Genomic DNA, 27433 nt, shown 5'->3' on the forward strand with positions numbered 1-27433 from the left:
CATGCTGATTTGTTATTTATATTATGGACATTAGCCTTGTCTTTATATGTATGCCAAATAGGTTCTTGCAGTTTATCACTGGTCTTTTATTTATGTATTTTTCTCATAAAAGTATTTTTAATTTCAATTTTATCAAATCTTTCATTTTTTCCTTTGGGTTTTTGTCATGCTTATAAATGTCTGCCCTATATTTTCTTCTCAACTGTCATGTTTAAAAGAAGAAAAATAACTCCTCAGTATAAATGAGTTTTATTTTTAACATCAAGCTTATTAATTATAAAATTAATACATGCACATGGTAAAAACATCAAGTAGAACAAAGGGCTATAGATAAAAATGGCCCCTTTTTGCCAAATTCCTCTTAACAGAGATAACTCCTATTGGCAATTTCCTGTATATATTCTTCCACACATATTCTGGACACACACATATACATGTGTATTTATCCTTTTATACACAAATGGGACACACACACAAAGACCCACACACAGAGTTCTGCAATCTTTCATTCAACATTATATTTCTGAGTTCTTACTGTGACTGAGTTTTATCAGATTTTTACCAGACTGACAGAGGGACCAGGGCAGTCAGAGAAGATGGAGGGGGATGTGCACAGGAAAAGGCATATTCATCTCTGTAAAGCCAATACTTAGCACAAAACCTGGCACATAATAATTGTCAATAAATAAGTTTTAAATAACTAAAAGGAAAGAACTTAAGAAAACTGGAAACAAAGTGCTGTTTTGACCATCTCAGGCCAGATGTAGTCTCCGGACCGAAAGTTACCATCTCCCAGGGCAGCAAGGAACAACATATGATGATGGACGAGGACATGGAGCAGCTAGACCTCTAGCGGGCAGTAACTTCCCACTATGTGTCTCTTCCCCCACTAGATATACTGTCTCCAGCACACACATTTAGTGCAAATGCACAGTTAACACTGACTACACAGCAGGAAAATCTGGGAGCTCAAAGACTACACAGCTGAGCTGTATCACATTTACACACTCATACAAATAGCTACCATTATAGTACCTACTGTGGGTCAGCACCATATCAGGAACAACAGCCATATAAGGTTAATGTGAAGTTATCCCCATTTTACAGATGAGAAAATAGAAACTGTTACAATCCAAGTTGACTTGTTCAGGGTCACACAGCTAGTCAAGTAGCTTCCAGAGACACCTGTGTATCTTAATTAGGTCAGCCTACTTTTCTGCCCATCCCATACAACATTAACTCCTATATCATGGACTTTGTGCTATTTTCTTTGCCTGGCATTCCCTTCCTCCACTTGTCTCATCTGGTGTTTTGTAGAAGCTAGGCAGAGAGAAACATGGGGTTGTGTAGGATCCATGCTAGGCCATGCAATTTGTTGTCACGGATGAGGAGTGAGTCAGCCATAGGAGTCCATGAATAAGAACAAACACATGGGGTATTAGAAGTTCAGAAAAGGAGTTGAGCCTGGAAACTAGAGAACACCCTCAGCTAGAATGTAGATACTGCCACAGCTCAGGAAACTCTAATGCAAACATTTTTCTCTCCGTAGGCGCTTTTGGCGAGCGGCTCACAAACACAGCCCTGTTGCCTGCAGTCTTACAGCCACTGGCCTATGTATCTCCCCCCATCTCAATCCTGCTCATTCTCAAGGCCCACATCAAGTTGCATCTCCATGAAGCCTTTCCCTATTAATGGAACTCATTCCACTCTTTCCTTTGTGAATTAGTTTTACTTAAAATCAGCACCATAAGATATATGTTTGTATACTCTCTTGCCCTTTAATCATTTCAAGTATCTTGTTTCTTTAAGTTGACTCCTTCACATTCTTTTTCTATTGTTTCTCTGTCTGGTCTGGGTATTGTAAAACCTGGCTAGATTCCAGTCCCAATTCTCTCACTAATGAGCTGTGTGACCTAGAGCTAGTCACAGCCTCTCTGAGCCTCATCTTCCCACTTTTGAGGGTTTCTGTGAGAACATAGTAAACATTATAACACAACATATAAATGTAAGGTATTATTGCTGAAGACATTTGAACTAAAGTGCCTCTGCCTTTCACATCCTACTTAGTGGATGATTCTATGTAAGAAATAGAAATCACTGCTGTTTGTTTCACACTAGGGTCCTTGGCAATGGTTAACAGGTTTAGAACAAGAATATTGCACAACTGTTAAAGATGGGGGCAGATCGAGGGAGTCTATATGCAGCTGATTCAGGGGCTTTCCTTGGAAACTACCAGGTGATTCCAGGCTTGCTCATTTTTAAAGCTTCCATCTTTCTGAACGTTTCTTCATGTAAATGATCCGAGTCAATGCTATGAAAAATGAAAAGAATCTTGTGTCAAGTCAAGCCAGCAGATGCCTTCAGTAGCTTTCCTATCCGCAAGGATAAGATTCCCATTCCACTTGCTCCATAGCACCACCACTGAGTTACTTCACCCACATCAACTGCCTCCCTTAGCCTTAGCTCCTTTCCTTGAGAAAACTTCCTCTTGGACCCTCACTCTTGTCCCTCTCTTTGTCCAAGGCCCCATTGCATCAGTCCATTAGGTCCTGCTCCTGTATATGGAACCTCTCCCTCTCTATGGGCTTTCACTCAGACTACAGAATTGCCTATCCTCAATGAGCCAGAAAAGGAAAAGACCAACTCTCTCCCTCCTTCCTGCAGTTCCACCAGTCTTCCCAGCCATAGCCCTACATCTCTTCTCCTTTTCACAAACTTTAAAAAAAAATTTTAATGTTTATTTTTTTTGATAGAGAGAGAGCACAAGTTCGGGGAGGGGCAGAGAGAGAGGGAGACACGGAATCCGAAGCAGGCTCCAGGCTTCAAGCTATCAGCACAGAGTCTGACACAGGGCTTGAACCCACAGACTGTGAGATCATGACGTGAGCCAAAGTTGGACACTTAACTAAGCCACCCAGGTGCCCCTCCTTTTCACAAACTTCTTGAAGGATTAGTCTCTGCTCCTTCTCCCCTCCTTACTTCCTATCCTCAAGTCACTGCAGTCTGGTTTCTGGCCCCACCATGCCACTAAACCAGCCCTTGAGAAAGTCCCCTCTGGCCTCCAAATTACTAAACCCAATGGATATATGTTTCAGTACTCGTCCTCTTGAACCTCTCTGCTGCATTTGATACTGTTGAGCACTTCTTCCTTGAAATTCACTTTTCCCGTAGCTTCCAGGACACCATTTCTCTCCTGGTTTACTCCATGGGTTTCTTTCCCATACCCACTTCTTAAAAAGTTGGTATTTCCCAGGGCTAATTCCCCAGAGATGTTCCTCAGAGGTTCTTCTCTTCTCACTCTCCCCAGAGGATCTCATCCATTGCCATGGCTTCATCTATCATCTCCAAGGCACACTCCTATATCCAACTGCCCACCTACTAGAAAACTTCCCACAGTGCAAACTCCATATGTGTGTCCCTGATTAAAACCCATTGACTACAAAAGAAGGTACAGCTCTTTCAAGTGTGTAGTGAGGTAAAGATTTCAGTTTTTAATGGATAGAAGCTAATCTTTATCTAGCAAAGTGAAATGAGTAACCATGCTAATTATGAAATTGTACAGTAAGTAGATACTTAATGCCACAAAAGTGTAACAAGACCTTCAGAATTTTTTTTTTTACTGACTTAGCAAAAGTTGCCTTACCTCTTGATGTATAGAGCTCACTGTTGGGCAAGAGGTAGGCCAATATGCTTAGGAAGCCCAGAGGTCTTCTGGGAGTTAAGAGACCAGTTATTATCAACCCCTTCTTTCCAAATTTAGAATTAGGAACACATATCAGGGTGAGCTAGGGGCCTTTATCCAAGACCCAGTGCCAGTGAAAGGCGCCACAGCCCATAAAATAAGATTATCTTGAAGAAAGAAGGTTTAAGTGGGTCCCCTGACTCAACTCAAGGGCCTATGTCTTTGTGGGGCAAGGGCAGGTTTCATATATATATATAGTGTGTGTGTGTGTGTGTATCTGTATCTGTGGCTGATTCCAGGAGCTCCTCTAGACCCAACCACCCTGACATATACAGTACTTTAGAGAACAATGGCTGTATGTTTGGTTGTGGACTAATATATCTGTAGCCTTAAAGCCCAAGTATAATGGCACTGCATGGCTAGCAGGGATCCAGACCAGCCAGGGCATCACAGTCTAGTAACCAAACTTCTGTGGGACTGGTTAGATTCAGTTCTTAGGATCAGCCCCCTGTGGCAGCGAGAAACAGGAGCAGCAGAGGACTGATTCTTCAACCAACTTTGGAAGCAAGACTAGCTCTACCTTGGGGACCAATTTTGGAAACGTGAGGAGAGGCCTCAAAATGTACCACTGCTAGAGTATCAGAGATAGGGAGAGAGAGAGAGAGAGAGAGAGAGAGAGAGAGAGAGAGAGAGAGAGAACGAGAGCAAGGGCTGAATTTGTACCCAGAATTCTGCTAACAGGTCTTACTAATCACATATGGCATACAGGGCTTACCTACCCCCTCAGTCTCACTTCTTGACACATTCTGCTTTGTACTTTATGCTCCAGAAATAGCAAACTCCTTGGATATTTCCCACCCATTTCCCTATCAAGTACCATAAACTGTACTGTTTATTGTCTGGCTATCTTGCTCATGCATCTCCTGAGCTTGGACTACCCTTCTCCATCCTTACCACTATTTCTCTTGGCAATAGTCCTGAAACTTAACTCAGGTGGTCCTTCCTCCAAGAATTTTTCCCTGCCCGTCTTGGACTGGGTGGGTTGTCTCCTGCCATGACTCCCTCAAGACCTTACGATCCCCTTATTGCATTATTCAGTTTATGTGCCTGTCTCTACCACTAAGCCCACTGGCCCCTGAAGAGCACAGATCATGTCTCCTGTCTTATTCACTCTTGTCTCCTAGCACCTGGCACACTTGCCTGGTACATGGCACATATTCAGCAAGTACTGGTAGAATGAATGAAGGTGAGCTCTCTCCTCTGAGGCCACAATCTCTTTTATTCCTTGACCTTTTGAATGTCTAGACACATAGTCTTTATTGGATATATCATTAAGTGTCTCTTTGCCTCTAGATGCTCTAAATTACTAATTGATCTTCTGTATGTATTTACTATATGCAAAGCAATGAGCCAGGAACTTTTTATTGGGACAGGGGGAGAATACAATGAGGAATAAGATTCAGCCTCACACTCAAGCAGCTCTTAGAAAATAACCTTTTTCCTCCAGCCTTTGCAATTTCCAGCAGAATTTCCCCCTTTTAGAAGGCTCTCCTGGATTTACTCCATCTCTATCCTACCACAGCATTAAATCATCCATAGTTTCCTCTCACCTTACGTGGATAAGTATATATTTCTATTAATTTCAGTGTTGTTTGTTTTATATATACTCTAACATTCAAAACTGATTTGAGGTCAGTGAATGGTGTCTATTCTGTGTGTGTGTGTATGTGTGTGTGTGTGCGTGTGTGTGTCCTTTGTTTTGTATTCTGAGCTATTATTGCCCACTGTTATCAACTTATTGATTGACAAGTTATAAAGGTTTGAAGGCTGGCATGAAAACACAATGGAAGCACATTGGTTAAAAGGCAAAGAGCAAGAGATACAGGAAACAGCATAACAATTTACAATAAAAAAGCAAATAATGGCATGCCATGACAACAAAAAAAAAATTCTCCTTGCTGTCACTTAGGACCATTGCTGAAGCACACACAATATAGAATGCTACCACATCAAATTACTCAATATTTAAAGAAACATTAGGATTGGTCATTAAGCTTATTCCAACCTGCTAACAATATAGGCTGCAGTTATTTCTTTTGAGAAAGACACCATTGAAGGTCCCTAAATCCCTGACGCTTATCATGTTGTGAGTAACTCCCCCTTTCTGGGCAGTAATCACCACACTTTCAAGCCTTTGAAACTAACATACTTCACTTTGCTAGTAGAGAACCAGCTTCTGTTTCAGCCATACTTGTAATCAGGCCTTTATGTTGTTTGCATTTATGCTTCAATCCATCAAATTGGCCTTGAATGTGGAATTTTTGCACTCAGCCTTTATTTTCCATTATGTGTTCCAGTTCTGAATTCCAGAAATGAATGGCCGTTTGGTCACTGGTTAGCTGCCAACACAGCATAGCTGTATCCTAATTAAGAATGACTTTGTGTGTCAATGCCAGCCTGCTGAGCTGGCAGATGGACATTGACCAGAAAGGGTCAAGACCTCTACTTCCTATCATTGCGTCATTATAGCTTCATTTCCTTGAGTCTTGAAGACTCTCAAATGTAAACATTAAGACCTCTAGCAAGTATTAGAAGAGAAAATGGAAAGAATCTAACATTTATGGAGCACCATCTATGTGCCAAAGGTTATACTGGGTGCATTTATAATTAATGTTTCACTTCATTCAATCCCCATGTCAACACCAGATAGTCAAGTACTAGTATTAGCTCCATTTTACAGACAAGGATACTTAAGTGCAGGGAGGTTAGGTAACCATGGGTATGTAGCTAGTAGATGCTAAACCTAGTATTTAAGCCAGACCTAAAAGAATCTAATCTGATACTCTTTTTCCTACACCATGATGCTTTTCTTAGCAGTGAGATCCAGTGCTGCCTGTTCTCTGCCTCTCTCTTTGGCCCCGTGTCCAAGGAGGAGGCCTACTGGTAATTTCACTTCCTTTGATATTTTGCCTCGGCATGGCTTGCTCTCAGTTCTTCTTTCCCCACTGCAGTAGCCTATGGTCAAACCCAACATGTCTGCCTTGACCCCCTCCCTCCCACTTCTCCTACCACATTAACTTACTAGAATGTCTGTAGTTTACATATTGGCTGAATCAGTGCATCACACAGCATTTGCACTCCAAAATCCTTGAGGTCATTTCCACTTAGGTCTAGCAGTGTCAGGTTCTCATTTCTGTTGAGGACAGAGGCAAGGGCTCCACAGCACGCATCTGTGAGATGACATTCTGCTAACCTAAGGAGGATTAGGGATTTGAGGAAGAAATCAGTTTTATCCCAAGTTCCAAAAAGACCCTCCATTTCATGTATAGCCTGGAACAAGAGCCTGGTGAATAAAGGGTCCCTGTGCACTTACCACAAGGTCTGTAGTTTACAGGAGGGGTGTTTCAGCCCTTCGCACAGCACCTGCATACCCTCATCCCCTAAGGCATTATCACTGAGGTCAAGGTCTCTCAGGTACTCATTGGTGTAGAGTGCATTGCACAAATCCTGACAACACTCTCCAGTCAGGTGGCAGGTCCACAGTCTGCCGGGAAGTAAGGTAGAGAAGGCTGGCATCATTTCATCTGCACTGAGTCACTTTAGAAATTCTATTTGCCCACTGGAAAAACACATTAGAAACTCAGAGTGTTGTGTAAAAAAAAATCCCCTGGGCCAGGTCCAAGCGGAGATTGTGGAGTAGAGAAACATTTATTCCCCCCCGAATTATTTGGATCTTCAATTATTGCTTCCTTGGAGATTCAATCACCAGGCCAAAAAATACTCATTTAATTTTAAGAGTTGCTGAAACATCAGGAAACTCAGCCTGTGGCTATAGTCCATGATACTTACGCCAGATCCTTTAACTGACAGTCAGGCTGTTTTAATCCTTTGCACAGCCATTTCAGTCCCAAATCTTCAATTTTGTTATTAATTAGAAGCAGCCTTGTCAGGCTCCGGGTGGAGCTCAGGACTTGGGCGAGGGACTCACAACAAGCCGCAGAAAGGGAACACTGGGAAAGCCTGGAGGAATGGGGATACCAAGGTGGCTGTTAACCATAGAGTCCCACTGAACTTCAAATGCCAAGGCCCATGAGAACAAGGATAAGTAGACACTTACCCAAGACTCTCGATTATACCCTGTGCATGCTGCAGACCTTCACAGAGATGCTGTACTCCTATGTCCCCTAGGGTATTGGCGAACACAAACAACTCTTTTAGAGTCTGACTCACTTGCAAGAAAGAAGAGAGCTCCATACAGCTAGCATCTGTTAGGTAACATGTGCTCAAGCTACCAAGAGAAAAAGAAGAAAAATCAGCCACTGCTGCATTTAGCTTTTCCTAGCCTCCCCATATAACTAAGTTCTAGCCATCCTTCAAGTTCCAGCTCCTAGTGCAGCTCCTTCACAAAGACTCCTCCTGAGGTCTCCAGCTCATAGGGACCTCCTACCTTTCCCTGGGCTCATCTGGCATTTCTAAATGATTCCACAGGTTGGGCACTTCATTACACATTGAATGAACTGTGTTGTTCTCCAATTGTTTCATATCTGTGTGCCCTTAAGGGCAGCCTTGTCACTTGTCCTTCTGACAAAACTACCTACATCTAGTCCAGTGTTGGGTGCATAGTAGGTGTTCTTTATAGAATTAATATTTAAGTAGTGGCATTCCTGTAAGCATCCAAGATGGTGATATAATGGAAAGACCATGAGATTTGGAGACAGATTTTGGAGTCACATCCTGACTATACCACTTTCGCGTGCTGTGACTTTGGACAAATCACTTTTCCCTGTGATCTTCAATTTCCTCATCTGTACAATGGAAATACAAATCCATTTTTTAAGGTTATTGGAAAGAGTGAATTAGATGAAATAACTTCTGCCAAGCATCAAGCATAGATCTTGGCACACAGCAGGCACTTGACAAATTCAATAGTCATAAGATGCTACCAGACAGTTCTAAGAAACTTACTCTAGTTTCTCCACTTTACAGTTGGAATGTCTGAGACCTTCACAAAGATACTTCACCCCTGTATCCCCCAGGGGATTTTCACTCAGGTCAAGCTCAGTGAGGTTTGAATTGCAAATGAGAACAGAGGCAAGATAGTTGCAAACAACCTCTGAGCTTTCAGGGAGAAAGCTAGCACACAACCTGGAGAGAAAGAAAGATGAACAGAGATAAAACTGGCTGTTTTACCATCCTACTCACCCCCTGCCACAATACCTCATGAGCAGAGAAAATAAAGGCCCACCCATACAAGACTGCCAACCTTGAGTATGTCACAACCTCCAGAGGAAAGAGTTATACATTGCTCCCACAATACTGTGTCCCCCAGTAGGAATTCAGTAAGTGTTGGCTGCCCCTCAAAAAAAAGTATTGGGAGGAAATATCAAGGCAACCTAATCTTATTTTAACTCCCTGCATGAATTTATAATTCTATCTTACAGTTTCTCTCAAATCCCGGGGGGGGGGTACTATAATATCCTTAATAAGCTTCATAGTCAAAAGATCTTGCCTCTTATCTAAAAGTCCATTATTGGGGTGCCCGAGTGGCTCAGTCGGTTAAGCATCCAACATTGGCTCAGGTCATGATTTCATGGCTCGTGGGTTTGAGCCCTGTGTCAGACTCTGTGCTGACAGCTGGGGCCCTGGAGCCTGCTTTGGATTCTGTGTCTCCTTCTCTCTTTGCCTCTCCCCTGCTCACATTCTGCCTCTCTCTCTCTCAAAAATAAAGAAACATAAAAAAATTTTAAGTCCATTATTAATTAATATTCCATCCTTACAGAGACCCAGCCCATCATTATCCTCCACATGATATTCCTTGTTTGGGATGAAGAGTGGTTTTTACCAACCTTCCTGTCTTCTAAATCTTTGTTTCTCCATATTAAGTACTTCAATTTCTTGAACTATTTCCCATCAACTTTTTCTTCCAACATTTAAAAAAATTTCTATGATATACACTACAATTTTTGAGTCCTCAATTTTCTCTTGAGTTACCAGGCTCCAACCTTAGCTTTGAAGGAGGGCTTGTAAGTACACATGTCTGTATCTCCCCAATTTAGAAATTTTAAATAGAGGCATTCTGCCAGAAAAAAAAAGTTTCAAAGTGGATTTTTTAAAGCTTCAATGCTAAAGAAGTTTTGCCTTAAAAAACCCACATATATATTATGATAGTTAATTTTATGCCTCAAGTTGGCTGGGTCATATGTCCAGACATTTGGTCAAACATTATTCTAGATGTATTTGGAAAGGTCCTTTTTATATGAGATTAGTATTGAAATCAGTAGACTTTGAGTAAAGTAATTTACCCTCCATAGTTTGGATGGGCCCCATCTAATCAGTTGAAAGGTTTTCTAGAAAAAGACTGACCTCCTTGGGAAGAAGACAGAATTCTCCCAGGAGAATGCCTTCAGACTTAAGCTGCAACGTCGGCTCTTCCTTGTGTCTCTAGCCTACTGACCTACCTTGCAGATATTGAACTTGACAGCCACCATAATCCACATGAACCAATTCCTTAGAATAAATCTCTCTATACAGTTGACCCTTGAACAACACAGGTTTGAACTGCACAAGTTCACTTAAACACGAATTTTTGATAAATACAGTATAGTACTGTAAACGTATTTTTCTCTTATGATTTTCTTAACATTTTCTTTCCTCTAGCTTACTTTGTTTTAATACAGCATATAATATATATATACAGAATGTGTTAGTTGACTGTTCATGTTATCAATAAGGCTTCCAGTCAACAGTAGGCTATTTGTAGTTAAGTTTTTGGAAGGTCAAAAGTTCTATGTGGATTTTCAACTGGCGGGGGTAGGAGTGGCACCCCAACCTCCATATTGCTCAAGAGTCAATTGCATATTTTGTATATATCTTATTTGTTCTGTTTCTGTAGAGAACCCTAACATGTATATGATAAATTTTTTATTAAAATCATTACCATGGACTTTGAAGTCAAACACATGTCAGTTTTGAATTGTGCCTTTACCATGTTATTTAGTCTTATGATCTTAGGTCTCCAGTTCCTCATCTGCTAAAATGGGGATAATAATTAAAGGAAATAGTGGATACAAAGCACTCAGCACAATGGTTAGCAAAAAGTAACTGTTCAATAAGTGTGGGTTATTATTATAGTCATTGATGTTATTGTTACTTACAATGAAAATTCTCTTCCTAAACTTGTTGCATAGAAACAATTTTAGGGACTGTCACTTTTTATTCTTCCTCTCCATGACTCTTTGAAATGTTTTGATCACAAAATGTCCATTTTGAGTTGCATATTTAAATTATTTTCTTGCAGTAAGGAAACTAACAGTTACAACTTACTTGAGCTTCTGTAATTTGCAATTTGGATCTTTTAAGCCTTCACAGAGCAATTTCAGAGCTGAAGCTTCCAATTTTGTTTCCCTAAATTCCAGATCAGTGAGCCACTGACTGGTGCTGAGAACAGCTGCTAGTGCCCCACAAGAAGCAGGAGATATAAGGCATCGGTACAACCTTCAGAGAAAAGAAGAATGACCTCATCATCTTGTTCATGCTCTCCCCACATGCAAACAGAAATTGACAAAAAATGATATGAACAGAGAAAACAAAATCTCCTGCTATCAGTTACCTCAATGTCTGTAAGACACAGTTTGGCTGCTTTAATCCTTCACACAGAAGCCTCATTCCTGAATCTTCCAAGGTATTTTTTACAAATTCCAAATCTGTCAAATACTGGTTAGTTTCAAATACTAAAGAGAGGTCCCTACCACAAGAAGCTGTGAGGTGGCAGAAAATCAGTCTGTGTGGAGAAAAAGATATTTCAGAGAAGAAAGAAAATAGGACTCCCCTTAAAGGTACCTGTTTGTACCTTACTGATGTAATGAATTTTTTCAATCCACTCAACAATTTATTGGGTGCTTACCACTGTGCCAAATGCTAAAAACACAAAAATAATTAAGACCCCAACTTGGCCTTCAAGAATGTCCAGTTAATGGGGCAAAAAAATTAGAAAATCATGGATACAGTGTGAAAAGAACTTCAAGTGGTATGCATAAGGTATCATGGGGACACAGAAAGGTAGTACAATTCAACCTAGCTTGGGGTGGGGCTTGGAGGATCAAGAAATATTTATAAAAAAATAAATACTTGAGTGCTGTTGTGAAAGGGGAAGAGAAATTGAACAGCTGGATGAAGAGAATGGAAGCAGGAGGAAGAGGAGGGGCTGAGGGACAATCCACTCATGGAGCAGCCAGTGCAAAGGCCAAGAGATGCAAAGGCCAGAGACAAGACAGAGGATGTTTTGTTTGAGAAACTTCCAATTACAGCTGACCCTTGAACAACTCAGGGGATTAGGGGCTTCAACCTCCACAGAGTTGAAAACTTTTGACTACAACTTTTGACTCTCCCAAAACTTAACTACTAATAGCCTATTATTGACCAGAAACCTTAACAATAATCAATTAACATGTATTTGTATGTTATATATATTACATACTATATTCTTACAATAAAGTAAACTAGATAAAAGAAAATGTTACTAAGAAAATCATAAGAGAAAATACATTTATAGTACTACTCTGAATTTATTTAAAAAAAAATCCACATATAAGTGGACCTCCACAGTTCAAACTCCCTGTTGTTCAAGGGTCAATTGTATTTGCTATGGCCTATTTTAAAAGACTAGAAGGACAGGGGCGCCTGGGTGGCTCAGTCGGTAAGCGTCCAATTTCAGCTCAGGTCACGATCTCACAGTTCGTGGGTTCGAGCCCCGTATCGGGTTCTGTGCTGACAGCTCAGAGCCTAGAGCCTGCTTCAGTTTCTGTGTCTCCCTCTCTCTCTGCTCCTCCCCCACTCACACTCTCTCTCTCAAAAGTAAATAAACATTAAAAAAAAGACTAGAAGGGTATATATGTGTATATATATATATATATATATATATACACACACACACACACACACACACACACACACACACATATATATATCAAATTATTAACAGTGGTTATCTTCTAGGTTGGGAAAGGGTGAGATTACAGGGAGACATTTACTTTATAGGTATTTAAAATGTATTTACAATGATCATAAGTTATCAAAGAGTAGTTAAAAATTTAAAAACATAATATATGCTTACTATAAACAATTTCTATGCTAGAGAAAAACGTAAAGAATAAAGTTTTTTTAAGTACTATATTCCTATCACCCCAAAATAACCACTGTTAAAATTTTGGCACACGAATTTCCAGGTTTTTAATGCATGCATACATATGTTCTTTGTAACAAGTGAAATCATAGGAAGCTGTATTTTAAAAAGATAAAAACTTTTTTGGGGCACCTGGGTGGCTCAGTCAGTTAAGCATCCGACTTTGGCTCAGGTCATGATCTCCCGTTTCATGGGTCCAAGCCCTACATCAGGCTCTGTGCTGACAGCTCAGAGCCTGGAGCCTGCTTTGATTCTGTGTTTCCCTCTCTCTCTCGGCCCCTCCCCTGCTCACACTGCCTTTCTCTCTCTCAAAAATGAATAAATGTCAAAAAAATTTTTTAAAAAAGATAAAACCTTTTTCCAAACCTCCTCTCCAATTCCACCTCCCAGAGATAACCAATGTTAAGAGTCTGGTGTATACCCTCCCACTCCTTTCTCCAAGATCATAGAAACATACAGACACACACACAGATTTTATTTTACAAAAATGTGATCATAGAAAAAAATACATCAAGTTTACAATGTACTTTGTCATTTGTCCTTGCAGTAGGCCCATTGATAGAAACTAAGATTCATTTACAGCAGAAAGTCATATAGTAAGTGGCAAAGGACTTCAGGACTAAACCTGAAGTCTGTCTGATTTATACAGAAGGCTTCGGAAAGTCAGTGGAGATTTAAAGTGAGATGGTCATATCCCTCTAATGCCAGGAAGCAGGAGACAGACCAGATATCAGAGGGCTGCAGTCCAGGGAAGAAATAGGGTAGGGGTAGCTGACCTAGGATGGTGGGGGCAGCAAAGGTGGACAGATTCAAGACATGGTTTGGGGGTGAAGCAGCCAAGATTTATGACCATTTAGGGTCACTACAATATTCAGTGCTGGGCCAATGGGCAATGAAGCTGTTCCCTAGCTCCACATTCTTCCTCCAAGGCATTCAGAAGGCCACTGGGGGATTGGGGCTGCCTCTTGTTCTAGAAAATTCCATCTCTAGGAGGGATGGGCCCCCTGGTGTGGGACAAAGCATTATGGTGGGGTGGGCATAACTTCTTGTATTTGATTACAAGTCCTTTACGTTCTTGATTCTAAGTCTTTTCTGACCACTCCTGCTATTTCCGGCTTTCAAGGACTTTCAACAATATAGCAGGTCCTCTTATGTCCTGGAGTTGGGACAAAACCTTCCTCTCACATTCCCTCCCACCCCCACTATCACTGGAAGTTGGAACAGTCCCAGAGTAAAAGATTCCAGAATTGGCCCCAAGACTTCCTTTTTCTCAAGCCCTTGGAGGTAAAAGTACCCTCTTGCTTGGACTTATTAGGTAGGTATGGTTAGGTATGGTCAGCCTGCACCCCATCTGGCCCCGGCTGGAGGTGTACTAGGGTGGGGCAAACCAGTCAGTGGACCTTTCAGAGGGTCTGAGGGAGGAGGGGCAGGGCAAACAGATGGTTGGAAACGCGGGGTGGGGAAGGGGACAAGAGGGCAGGACTGGAGAAAGGGGGACAAGGGGACCAGACAAGGGAGGCGGAGGTGGGGTGGGTGTGTGGGGACAATGTGGCAGGATGGGGGAGGGGGTGGGATGGGGGCAGGGGGGGATAAGGGGTCAGGACGGGGGGGGCAGCGGGATGGGGAAGCAGGGTGGGGTAGGGACGAGGTGGCGGGTCAGGGGAGGGGGTAGGATGAGGGAGTGGGACAGAGGGGGCAGGGGGACAAGAGGGCAGGACGGGGAAGGAGGGGGGCAAGGGGGAGGAGGGGGGCAAGGCTGGATGGGAGGAGGGGAAGGGGGATAAAGAGGGAGGGGAAGGGGGACAAGGGGAGAGGGGCAAGGGGGGTCTACGGGACAACTGGTTTGTTCGTTTCTGCAGGGCCAGCCAAACCCCTAAGGTTCTCAGTCATCATGGCCTTGAAACCCGACGACCCCAGTGGTGGGTTCCAGCACAGCAAAGTAGTAACCTTCATCAATGAGAAGATGGCTGGGCACACAAAAGGCCCAGAGTTCTACCTGGAGAATACATCCTTGCCCTGGGAGGAGGTGGAGGACAAACTCAGGGCCATCCTGGAAGACAGCACAGTGTCCAGTGAGGCCAAAGAGGCCTGTGCCTGGAGCAGCCTGGCCCTAGGTGTGCGCTTTGCCTGCAGGCAGGGCCAGTTACACAAGCACATGGTACACTGGCTGCATGACTTCGCCAAACTGCATAAGACCACTGCACAGACCTTGGCCTCAGACCTAAAGGAGTTCACTACACAGCAGGAGATGGAGCACCAAGAGGCAGCCTTCCAGCTACAGATGGCCCAGGCCAACCTGGAAGAGGTGCAGATGGAACGGGATTTCCTGAAGTGGAAGCTCCTCCAGGTCTTAAAGATTATCTCTGCTTGATCCCTGCCCTATCTCCCTGCCCCATCCCCTCACCACCCCCAGAATGGGTCTCAACACTGCCCACTTTTCTCCCACAGCTGCAGTCTCTGCAGAAGCAGGTCCAGGTCTCAGAGGAGCCAGGCCTGGCCACAAGGACAGAAGGAGCAGGTGAGGTAGAGGAGGCAGGAGTTGCTGCCACTTCTACTGCTTCTACTGGCACTGCAGGAAGAGGAAGAGGACAGAAGAATGCAGAAGGGGCAGAAGCTGCAAAGGAGCCAGGTGGAGGCCTCATGCACCTGCCTGGAGCTGTGGAGCGGAAAAATTACACCGCCAGTGGGCAGAGGAAGGGAGATATTAAGTCAGTGGAAACAGCCATGTTTTATTTCTCTGGGACCATCAAGCCTATGGCCACAGTCACACCATCACCCCTTCCTGTCCACCTCCCTGCCTCATTCACATACTCCTACGCCTGTCCCTTTTCCCCCTTCCCACCTGCGCCCACACCAGTCCCACCAGCAACACCATTCACCGTAGGAAATCCAGTTCAGACATCTCCCCACTGGAGGCCCTCTGAGGTTAGTGTGAGATCTAATGTGGGGTCCCAGGGAAAAGACCCTCAAGAATCCCAAAGAGACAGGAGAGACTCTGGTCCCTATCAGCCTAGAAGATCTCCCATATTTCGCAGACCTGGGGATTGGGACTGCCCTTGGTGTAAAGCTGTGAATTTTTCAAGGAGGGAAGTTTGCTTCCGCTGTGGGAGGGGAATCTGGCTGCAAAGACCTCAGTAAATTAAGAAATGTCGAATAGAACAGAAACCTATACCAGTGGAAAATCAATTTTTGAGGGATGGGGGAAAGGTGAGGGAGGGGACTGGGTGGAGTGGGGAAGGGGATAAGTGGGAGAATGGGGCTAAAGGAATGGGAGGGAGGTGGGGTGGGAAGTGGAGAAGGTGTAGATTGACAGGGAGAGACATGTTTTGATGACCCCCTTTGTGTTCCAGAGCATTAGTGTTCCATACCCCAGAAGCACCGTAGCTTTTGTTCTTACTCCTAAGCCCTAGTATCTAGTGGACATGAGCAGCCATGTATATGACAATCCACCCATCTCCCCACCTAGGCTGTATATGATGGGAGGAGTGGACATCTGACCCATCCTTAGCCAAACAGGTTCTCGAACAGAGAGGCAGATTTCATAGAGTGGTGTTGGGCAAGGAAGCAGTGGGTTATTTGGAGTTGGGGCCAAGGCCAGAGTCATGAATGCCGAGGCCACAGCCAAGGACTGGCCCTGGCTGTCAGAGAGAAGAACTGTGTGCTTTATAGAAGCCAAGTGTCTTAGAAGATAGCAGAATCAGATCCCAGGGAGCAGATAAGGCATAGAGAAAGCACAGGAGTTGATCTTGTAACCCCAGAGATGGAGACAGTGGTGGTCTTTCTACAGTTGTGCTGCATGAAAATCCAATCCACACAGATACCCTTTAAGTTAAGTTGAGTGGGTTCCTGCTCTGGGTAACCAGATTATTTCCAGGTCAGAAATTGGCACCAAGAAGAGCAGTCACAAACCACAGATCATCCAAGAAAAATGTCAACACTGGCTGGGGAGGAGTATCAGAGAGTTACAGGTAGTGAGGATTCCTATATCCCAAGAGTATCCCGGAATGAACTGGACAGGAAGCTTGTTCATGTTCTGATCAAGTTATATCATGAGAAACCATCAAAACAGGCCTGGGATTAACCCTGGGCTTACAACACAGCAGAGATTTGCCACCCCTAAGATGAAATCCCTCAGGACTGATGAAATCACCAGCAGGACATACAGAGGACACCAGCACCAGATGCAGACAACTGCTATGGCTGTATAGCCCCAAAACATGAGAATCTTCCCCAGTCCCCAGTGGCAGAACTGGGGACAGACAGATCTGAACAGGGAACCCCTACCACTTCCAAGGAGGTGAGTCAGCAAATGATAGTGCCTAGAGGGTTTGCTGGTCTAGTTTATGGACCAAAGTGTGGTGCTATCCTGAGCAATTCTCTCCCCAAACCCACTGCCAGAATAATAGTGGGAGGGGGGATCTGGTTACAAAGGTCTCAGTGAATTCATAAATGAAATAAAACATATCCCAATGGGAAATCAATGTCTAGAGGGAGGGGGTAAACTGGGAAAAGAGAAGGGGAGAGGATGGTTTGTGTTTCCTTTCTCATGATTCTAAGTGGTGTTGAGGGAGACTAAATGTATGGATTAGCCCATAGGTAGAAGGATCGTGAGGTGTCACACCTGGACCAGAGTAAGAAAACTGGAGGAGCCCTGGACATCACCCAGGGACTACAGACATAGAGCCTGAAGCTATAACGGCCCCGGTTCATCGCCATAGCTCCTGGATAGGACTTTGGGCTGTCTCCTATTGGGGCAGGTGTGGACAACCATCAGGATTGGGGGCAAGATCCCTAACCTGCATTTTCAGGAATATCTTTGGGCTTGTTTATATTCATCTAAGACAGAGTTTCCCAGCCTCAGCACTCCTCACACTTGAGGTTCAATAATTCTTGAACCTTGAATAATTGTTGCAGGGGGCTGTCTAGTACACTGCGGGATGTTTGACAGAATCCCTGACCTCTGCACATTAGAGGTCAGTAGCACCCACTCCCCAAGTTGTGACAAGCAAAAATGTCTCCAGGTATTGCCACACGTCCACTGGAGGGTGAAACTGCCACTGGCTGGGAACCATAGAGGCGACAAGGTCCTTAGGAGTAGTCATGACAGTGGGAAGAGAGATGCAAGGAGAGCATTCTCAGCAGTGCCCAGGGCTGCAGGGGAGGCCCTAAGGTAGGAACTGAAAAGTATTCATTGGATTTGGTATTATTTCGATCTTTGAACAGATCTGGGCCAGGGAGGGGTAGAACCCAAACCACAAAGACTGAGGAGTAAATGGGAATTGAGGAAGTGCAGGCAGGGGGGCTCTTCAAGAACTCCTAGCAGTAAAGGGAAGGAATGGGGTACATGGCTGAGAGAGGGTTCCTTTTAATATGGGAGAAATTTGAACCACGGGGAAGGAGACAACTGAAGAAAGCTTGAAAACATGCAACACACAAGAGAGAGACCCTGCTTACCACATTGGGAGGCATGTCCATTGTACTATTCAATAAAAAATAAAATATGACAGCCAGTTTTTTTTGTGTGTGAAACAAAACCCCCAAAGCTCTGTAACTGCATATGCAGGAGATATATATATATATATATATATATATATATATATATATTAGGTTTATATGTGCCTTATGTTACACATTGATGTTTGAAAAGGCATAGAAAAAAAGGTCTGGAAAGATATTTAGCAAACAAGGTGTTACCTAGGGAGGTATGGTCAGGGCATGGTAAGCAGGAGTGGGGATGTTGGGGTATAAGGTGGGGTGGGGTATGGGACAGTAGGGTGGAGGGCTTTTATATCTTTATATACTTCTGTGTTGTGTAAAGTGAAATAATTAAATGCTTAAAAATAAAAAAAAAGTGAATTTACTTGCTTGGGGAGGTTTGGAAAGGCCACCTCTTCCTCTAGGACAGGAGGGAAGGAAGGAGAACAGACACTGATCTGTGTGGTGAGGGGTCTGGAAACAAGGGAGCTCGTGCCTGTGTGCTTGAGATGTGGAGTGAAGGAGACAAGATACCTGAGAGTGAGCACAGAATGGAAGGCAGCGTGGTGGGTGGGGAGTTTCTGAGCAATGGCACTTTGGGGAATAACAGCAGGGGATTGAGGTGAGGCATGGAGGGAGAGAAAAAGATCACTGAGCTGCATGGAGTGGGACAGGACCCAACTGAAAGAAAACCAAGGAAGAGGACAGTTGGATCTGGAAGGAGAAGAGGGTAGGTCCAGGAGGGGCACAGACACAGATCTCTTAGATGTTATAGACTGCCATCAACTCCCTACAGCAAAAATAGCATATACAAAAGGGACAGAGGCTGGAGGGGCTGACAGGGATCTGTGCCTGACTCTCTACCCCTTCTAGGTTTGTAGCCTATCTTATCATTTGCTGTTTTGCTATGGAGAAGCTGAGCACTAGTTATATTTTGTTTGCAGGTCCCATCAGCTGGGGGTACAATTTCTAGCAATCCAGTTTATACCTTACAAATACCTAAGTGTTTAAAGCAAAGTTCAACTTACTTCAGGTCTTTGATTTTACAGCATGGATTACGTAGTGCTTGGCAGAGCAAGTGTAGCCGAGACACTGGCAAATTGTGTAGCTTGAAGGACCTAAAAAAGATGAGAAAGCAAAAATAATTTAAAACAAAACAGTTAAGAACAAAATTTTAAGTAAAAGGCTTACTTTGGCTTCTGTTTACCATACTAGTATTCATTTACTTCTTCCAAAGTCCTTAGGAGGTATTATCCCATTTTGCAGATAAGGAAATTAAGGCAAAAAAAAGTTAAGATATTTGCCTAAGGTCACATAGGTAGGAATAGAATGGAGGTCAGCACTCAGATCTGTCTGACTTCAAAGCACAAGCCATGTTACTGTGTGCCAGGCACCAAGGTAAGCACTTTACATATAAAATTATCTTATCTGGTCCCTAACACAATGATGGATATCATAATCATCATTTTGCAGATGGCTCAGAGAAGTCAAGTGAGTTGCCCAAGCTATCTACACTATAACTATATTTTGGTTGTCAGTATTAATAGAATAATTAATCATTAAAAACTAGAAAAGTTCATATGTTTTGAACTAGAAAAGTTCAAATGTTCATATGTTAAACATAATTCTATGTTAATTTTTTGAGGAATACCCAAAGAAAACAAAAACACTAATTTGATAATATATATGCACCCCTATGGTTATTGCAGCATTATTTACAATGGACATATTATGAAAGCAACTCAAGTGTAGATCAATAGATGAATGGATAGAGATGTGGTGTGTGTGTGTATGTATGTGTGTGTATGTGTATTTATATATATATATATACAAACAATGCATATATATATGTATGTATATATATACATACATACACAATGGAATATTACTCCACCATAAAAAAAGAATAAAATCTTGCCTTTTGCAACAACATAGATGGATCTAGAAGGTATAATGCTAAGTGAAAGAAATTAGTCCAAGAAAGACAAATATCACATGATTTCACTCATATGTGGAATTTAAGAAACAAAACAAATGAACAAAAAAAAGAGAGACAAAAAATAAACAGACTCTTAAATACAGAGAACAAATTGGTGGTTGCCAGAGGGGAGGTGGGTGGAGATGTGTGAAATAAATAAAGGGGATGAAGAGCACACTTATCTTGACAAGCACTGAGAAATGTACAGAATCACTGAATCACTATATAGTACACCTGAAATTAATATAACACTGTATGTTAATTACACTTGAACAACAAAATAAACCTAAAACAGTACAATAGTGAACTCTCTGTCAACATGCTTGTGAAAAGAATATTTTGGGGTAAGCTTTAAAGAAAGTTTAAGCCCCCTGATAAAGGCAATAGGGCTGGGGTAGGGACTCCATTTAAGGCTGATTTTCTGGAAATCTAGAATGAACCAGAAGCTTCTCTTTGTTTCCACCAGTGTTTAAAAGTTCTCAATGCATTTATCCATCATTTTACTTTATAATATACAGTTGAAGTGGTCTTGAATTTATCAAGACATTGTAGCCAAGGTCCTTGGTAATTCCAAGTCCATGTAACCTCTCCTACTCCTTCCACTCTAGTCCCAAACACTCTTGCTGCACTTCCTTTCCCCTCCCCACTTCCCTCAAACACACCTACCCCATACTCATTTCTACCTCTATGCTACTCCCACTGAGGAAATATAACTATCAGAGAAAAGACTCGCGTTAACACTTCCTAAGTAGAGCCTTCTGCCCACTCTCTTCTTCTCAAGGTCCCCTACCTCTCAGCTGGTCGTACAACTAAAGGAGTGGCAATGTCCATCTTAACCCAAGTATTGAGAACGGACTTATGACCAGTGGCATTTTCTAGATAACACAGGTCAATAAGTCAATAGAACTGTATTTTGCAATATACAGAATCTGTATGAAATAAGTGGTTTACCTAAGCCTCTTTGAAACCTTTGTGAAGGTGGAAGCCTGGTGGAAAAAGCCCAGGATTCACAGCAATATATGCAGGAGTACAATTCTGTCCCTTACTAACCTGAGGCTCTCTGAGGCCTCAGTGATGAAGTATATGTAGAGGAGAGTGATGACCAATTCAATGTTAAGTTTACCACCTTTTCCAGAATAGCAGTCATCAACACCAAAATAGTAGAGTCCTCAATGATAATCTTGATAACTTACATGCTCATAACACTTTTATAATTATAAAGTACATTCACAAGGTAACAGTGAAGACTAATATATATACACACACATACACACACACAGTGGCTAGCACAGTGCCTAATACATAATAAGTGCTCAGAATTGTTAACGTTCCCTTACTGTCTACTTAGTCTAGTGTCTAATATGTGATATATATTGAATAAATCCTTACTGGGTTGATTGACGTAAAATATAGAAAGTGGAGATGATTCATTTTATTTATTGACAATACCAGAAATGATCGTGTGCCTGAATACTTGAAATAAACAAGAAAGCCTATGATTTCTGAAGGCCAAAACATTGGAGAAAAGACATTAATATACTCACTGATTAAGTGTAAAGACTGGTGTCAATGCAGAGGCTTGCTCTTCCTCCTCAAATCCAATTAGGTGCTGACACTTCAGAGACACTGACAGATGACTGTGACTGCTTTTTACACAGAATGACATAGCCAGAATGTCCATTTTTGTGTAGGTAGGTTGAAGCAATATAATTGATTGTAAATCACCAATTATCTTTTCTGCATATTCTTCTTCCTGAATCTCATACAAACAATGAAATAAGTCCATTGGCTCAATCTGTAACATAGAATATTTATCCTTTATTTCTTTCTCAGTCCACTTCAATAATTCCTCTCTAAGTCCTGGGGAGACTTTTCTTCCAAAAGTAGTTTCCACAGCTTTTCCCTTTCCTTTACATAAGAGGCCAAACAAGAACTGTATCGTTAATGATGAAAACCCTTTCCCATATTGTTGGAATATTTCTTGCCACATTTTCCCCACTTGATCAAAAAACATCCAGTTGCCGTCATTCTTTAGGGCATAGAACACAGCAGTCAAGAACTCTTGGAAACTGAAGTGAAGGAAAGTGTAGACATTGACACTTCCTTCAGATTTTTTCAAAAAGTGATTTAGAAAAGTGCAATTGATATCATATACCCCTATCCCATGTCTCCTGAGGTCACGGACTTCAAATAGGACCTGTTGGTTCTGTAGTCCCTCTGCAGCCAAAGAGCAAAGGCCCCACAGACAACTTTGTCCCTTCCACACTGAGATACCTGTAAGGGTTTTGAGGCACTTGGAAAAGTAAAACAGATACACATCAGTCATGGTCTGAAGTGACCTCATAAGACTCCTGTCACCATCTTCCTGTGACTGCAGGACACTACAGATCATCCAGGAGATGATGGGAAGAGAGGACATAATGTCAAGGCTTTGATTTTGTTGCAGCTCATAAAAGACTCTCATTGCTGCATTAGCACCTGAAAACTGACTCAAGAAATATGCTCTCTTTTCAGCATTTGTAAACCAAATGATCTTGGCCTGGATAGATTGTTTTAACAGAGAGTGGAGCTTCTTCATGGTTGCAGGCCGGGCAGTTATCAGCAGGGAGGATTCAGGGAACAGTTTTTTCCTCACAAAACTACGTAAGAGGGTCTCTACTGACTGGTTTCTGCTCCTGGGGGTTAGCACTAAGATCCTCTTCCAGGTTACCTACAGGATGCTGGAGCTCAGGAAATCCATCAAGTATGAAAAGAAGCTTCTCTGGATACACAAGAATAACGTCCAGGATTGGTCCATCTATATCTTGAAAAGTGTTAGTGATTAGGTCAGCAGCACTAAGGTTAGCAATATGGCTTATTTCTCTGCAGTTTATATAGATGAGATAGTCAAACCTTCCTGGAGTAACCATTCCTGCTGCCCAGTCAAACATGAACTTGTGCACCACAGCTGTTTTCCCAATCCCAGCACATCCCTGAAGCACCACAGTTTGGGATGAGCTGCAGCCCTCTTGGTCAGGATCAAATACATGTCCCATATCAATAAAATTATCTTGTTGAGGAATCCCACATGGTGTCTTTTCTGATATACCATGTTCTTTTACAAGAAGCAGCCGTGACTCTATATGATTGCCATGATGATAACATTTATGGACTCCTATGTTTAGGTATTTTTCTTTCAGATGTTTTCTAAATATTTCCCGGGAATCTAATGAGGTGACACCAAGAGTTAGTAATCACGGAATCCTAGACAACAATACAAAACAACAGCTATAACTAATATCACCATCTCCACTTGGACATCTTATTTTACATGTCTAAACCTGAGCTCTGGATTTCTGTGTGGGTGCCCTCCCCCCCCCAAAAAAAACCCTCCGCAGACATGTCATCTCAATTAAATGATGTCACCCAGTTGCCCAGAAAAATATTAGGAGCCATTCTTTATTTCTTTTTTCCCCTTGAATCCTCCACATTCAATCAATTAACAAGGCCTATCATAAGCCTTCAATACACTTATTTATCACTACATTCTCAAATACCAACCAAATACAAGGTACTACTAACTGTTTCCTGGAGAAAGAAATAGACTCCTACTATTCATTTACTCTAGCTTATCTATGGCTCCTCTCCACACAGCAGCCAACATGATCTTCTAAAAATATCAATTACATCATGTGACTACCATACCTGAAACCTTTCAAAAGCTTTTCATTGCACTTCGTATAAAATCCAAAACCTTACCCTACAAGGTGTGCCACAAATCACTCACCTTCTCAGTCCCTAAAGACACACTAGCTTACTTTTAGTTTCTCACAAATGCCATGTTCTTTCCCACTTCAGGGCCTTTCCAGTAGCTTTTCTCTCTGCCTGGAACACCCTTTCTGCTATTTCCATGGAGAGCTTTTTTTTTTTTTTTTTTTCCTTCAGATCTCAACTTAAACATTACTTCCTAGAAGAGGACTTGCTTGACCACCCAATTTAAAGCAGATCCTCTCTATTATTTCCTTTCCCAGCACCTTGTTTTCACTTTATAGCTCTTATCATAATTAACAGTTGTTTATTTTTTATCTGTCTTTCCCACTAAACAATAATCTACATGAAGACAGGGACCTTATTTGTATTCTTCACCATAATATCCTAAGTACCTAGTGTGGTGCCTGGCACATAGTAGACACTCAACAAATAGGTTATTGAATATGGCTATAAATACTTTTGAATTAAAAACAAGTCATTTATTATTGCCTATTCTGTGCCAGATATTTTACTAGGCTCTTTATACATATTTCTGATTGAATTCTTGCAATAATCCCATGAAGTAGGTATTATCCACATTATATAGTTGAGGAAACTGAAATTTGTTACCAGGGTTATAAGTTCATGCATATACAATCTGCACACAGGTCTTGTGCTCAGAAGGGCCCATTGGTATAATGCTCTGCTGTCGCTATCTTGGATTTAATATTTTTTGAACAAGGGGTCCTGTGTTTCCATTTTGTAGCATAGCCCATCAATTATGTAGTCAGTCCTGCTTATCGCATTAGATAATTTGTCCAAAGTTCAACAGCTAGTAAGTGATAGAGACTTACTTAAGATTAAGGTTTGTCTAAAGCCATAGTCCCATATGCTTAAATACTATATTACATAGTTTTTCACTTTATGCAACTAGAAAAATAATCCAAGGAGTCAGTTATCAAGTTCAAACTTCTGTCAAGTGAATGTCTAAGTTAGCATTTCTCAAATAAGTGTTCCTTTGAACACGATTTTGCAAGGTATTAGTAAGAAAGCTGTGGAAAAGAAGTCCAGTGGTCAAATAAGTTAAAGGGAATACACCCTCTATCTCCTTTTAGAGTTTCTCAACGCATGTAGCATGTGAAAGGATCTGAAATGACCTATAGTAAAAAAAAGAAAAAAAAAAGGCTGTTTAACTTGGTTTAATCCAGCATTTTCTGGTCTAAAATGACTATATAACCCTTTCCCAAAAGCAAAGTTATTTTCTCCTGGACAATAGTGCTCTGTAGAACTGCTTTGGGGAATGCTGATCTAGATAACTGTTAGCAAATTTCTTCTGTAAAATTCCATAAATAGTTTAGGCTTTTGGGTCTCTGTTTCAGCTACTCAATTCTGCCATCTTAGCTAGAAGGTAGCCATAGATAATATGTAAATGAATGGGCATGGATGGTTCTACTAAAACTTTATTTATAAAAATAGGCCCCTGGCTTGATTTGGCCCACTATCGTAATGGCCTCAATTTAGATCACTCCAGAACTGGATAGGTCTATTCTAGCCTGTGCATCTAAAATTCTGTACATCTGGTGCCTGACCACCATCAGAGGTCCTCCTGGTATTCCATTACCTATTCTATCTGATATAAAATTCCTATTTGTTATAACAGTTTGGAGCTTCATAGATACTACCAAAAAAAAAAAAGGCTGCTGCCCAATGAATACAGGGCAAGAATAGGAGTGGAATAGGGATGATAAGCCAGGTTCATAGGAGGCACTTTTCACAAAACAAAAAGAGTAAAAGAGATAAGACATCTACCTATGAGCTCCTTCCATGACAATGAAGCCTGAGAATTTGAAGCAGCTGTGGGAGGAAAGAGTTGAGATTAACAGAAGCACAAATACACCTTCACATCAAAACATGAAATATACAAAAATTTACCCACACTGCTACAGCCATTCATGCTGTTCCCCAGACAGAAATACAAGGAAGAAAGTCATCTCACATCTATTCTGACTCACCCACAAAGTTATAACTAATGTCCAATGTAAAGTAAAATGTAAGACCTTCTCAGATATATATTGAGGGTATAAACATTTACATTTATATGCTCTGTAAGAAAAATTTTAGGCATTAACTTAAAGGCTCATACATTATCTGAAGTGACTGTTTTAGGTATTTTGCTTTCCATTGAACATTAGCCTATTGCCTCTGTTGGAGCTTCTGTTGAACTTAACTTGTTAATGAGAAAGAATAAGGCATTGCTGATGTTAGTGTGATGGATACATACAATGATCTACAATTTGAACACATATACACATACGTTCATTCCAAACACTTACATATATAGGTTTATAGGTAGAAATACACAAATGAAGGCACATGTGAATGTGTTCACATGCACACGCACATACACATACACACACAGCCTCCACATTCCTATAGGTTTTTAGTACTTGCACACCTTTTAAAAGCAAGAGTGAGACTTAGACTTGGGAGAAGGTATGACTAGATGGATGGGAGGAAGCAGAGTCTGGAGAGGCAGATATTAGAATGTCACAGAAATGGGCAGGCAAGTGAGTAGTCTGTTGAAGATAATCAGTTTCTATTCCCCATAACTAAATATTCCTTGGAGCTCAGGAATCAGCCACAAGGGGAAGAACTCCAGCAATCTTCACTCTTTGCTCTTTTGTGCTGTCTCCTGTGAAAATCTGTGGTTACAGTAAAGGGAGAGACTTAAGAGTCTTTTAGGATTATAAATGCTTTTGGAATCATGGAAAACAGTAGAAACCACAGTTGCCTCTTCTCTTTTCTTTCTTTTTCCTCATTTTGGAAAACATAAAAAATATGGAGACATTTTAAAGAGATTATTAATAGGCAAATACTGTATCCATGTAATATTTCAATATACACACACCTATACATGGGCAACACAACGTTAAAGATTTGGAAAAAAAATCCCAAAGTCCATGAGGAGACGTAGGAGAAAGAGAATGAACAGGATTACCTACATTGTACCCTCTTCTTACCTCATTCAGTTACTCACCTTTCTGTTCAGACAATAAACTCCAAGTACAAGCAGGTTCCATATCTTTTCTTTTCTTTTGACTGTTCATCCTGGCAAATCAAGAAGACTGTAATCCAAAACAGAAATGATGACTGAAAGGCCTAGTGGAAGCCCAGAGTAAAAAGGAACGCAAGGAACACTACTCAAGGCATTACAGAGTTGGGGAAGAGAGAAGGCCCAATAAACCAAGTAGGTTGTTAGAGTGGGACTATGGGATCACACAAAGATAGATCAAAACCAACAGTCTTCAACTTGAAGAGGCAAAAAACTAAAAGAGGATAGAATGTCTGTAAACTTTTGGACAGTACAAATATAAGAAATGTGAAATTG

The 27433-nt window shown here is 41.7% G+C and overlaps 2 protein-coding genes across 8 annotated transcripts; one reads left to right on the plus strand and one right to left on the minus strand.

The window, feature by feature from the left end:
- Nucleotides 1-230: 230 nt before the first annotated feature.
- Nucleotides 231-26521, minus strand: LOC121025776 (ribonuclease inhibitor-like). Of its 7 annotated transcripts, none has more exons than XM_040468515.1 (12): nt 26501-26521; nt 25855-25899; nt 21861-23559; nt 19367-19456; nt 11292-11462; nt 11006-11176; nt 8648-8827; nt 7800-7970; nt 7532-7702; nt 7056-7226; nt 6765-6935; nt 231-2311 (listed from the first exon to the last, which is right to left on the minus strand). In XM_040468515.1, exons 3-12 carry the CDS (start codon nt 22892-22894, stop codon nt 2230-2232), a joined length of 2412 nt encoding a protein of 803 aa, XP_040324449.1. In that variant the 5' UTR covers nt 22895-23559; nt 25855-25899; nt 26501-26521; the 3' UTR covers nt 231-2229. The 7 variants fall into 7 exon arrangements, with proteins under 7 accessions (XP_040324449.1, XP_040324455.1, XP_040324454.1 ...); XM_040468521.1 differs by having other exon boundaries at nt 21861-22069; nt 26501-26520; XM_040468520.1 differs by having other exon boundaries at nt 21861-22075; nt 26501-26520.
- On the plus strand, nt 14123-16034 carry TEX13B (testis expressed 13B). The gene is made up of 3 exons (XM_040468523.1): nt 14123-14178; nt 14723-15210; nt 15312-16034. Exons 2-3 carry the CDS (start codon nt 14755-14757, stop codon nt 15999-16001), a joined length of 1146 nt encoding a protein of 381 aa, XP_040324457.1. The 5' UTR covers nt 14123-14178; nt 14723-14754; the 3' UTR covers nt 16002-16034.
- Nucleotides 26522-27433: the final 912 nt, after the last annotated feature.

The sequence above is a fragment of the Herpailurus yagouaroundi genome, unplaced genomic scaffold (genome assembly GCF_014898765.1).
Source record: "Herpailurus yagouaroundi ecotype Mexico unplaced genomic scaffold, PumYag 67700, whole genome shotgun sequence".
NCBI classification, from domain to species: domain Eukaryota; kingdom Metazoa; phylum Chordata; class Mammalia; order Carnivora; family Felidae; genus Herpailurus; species Herpailurus yagouaroundi.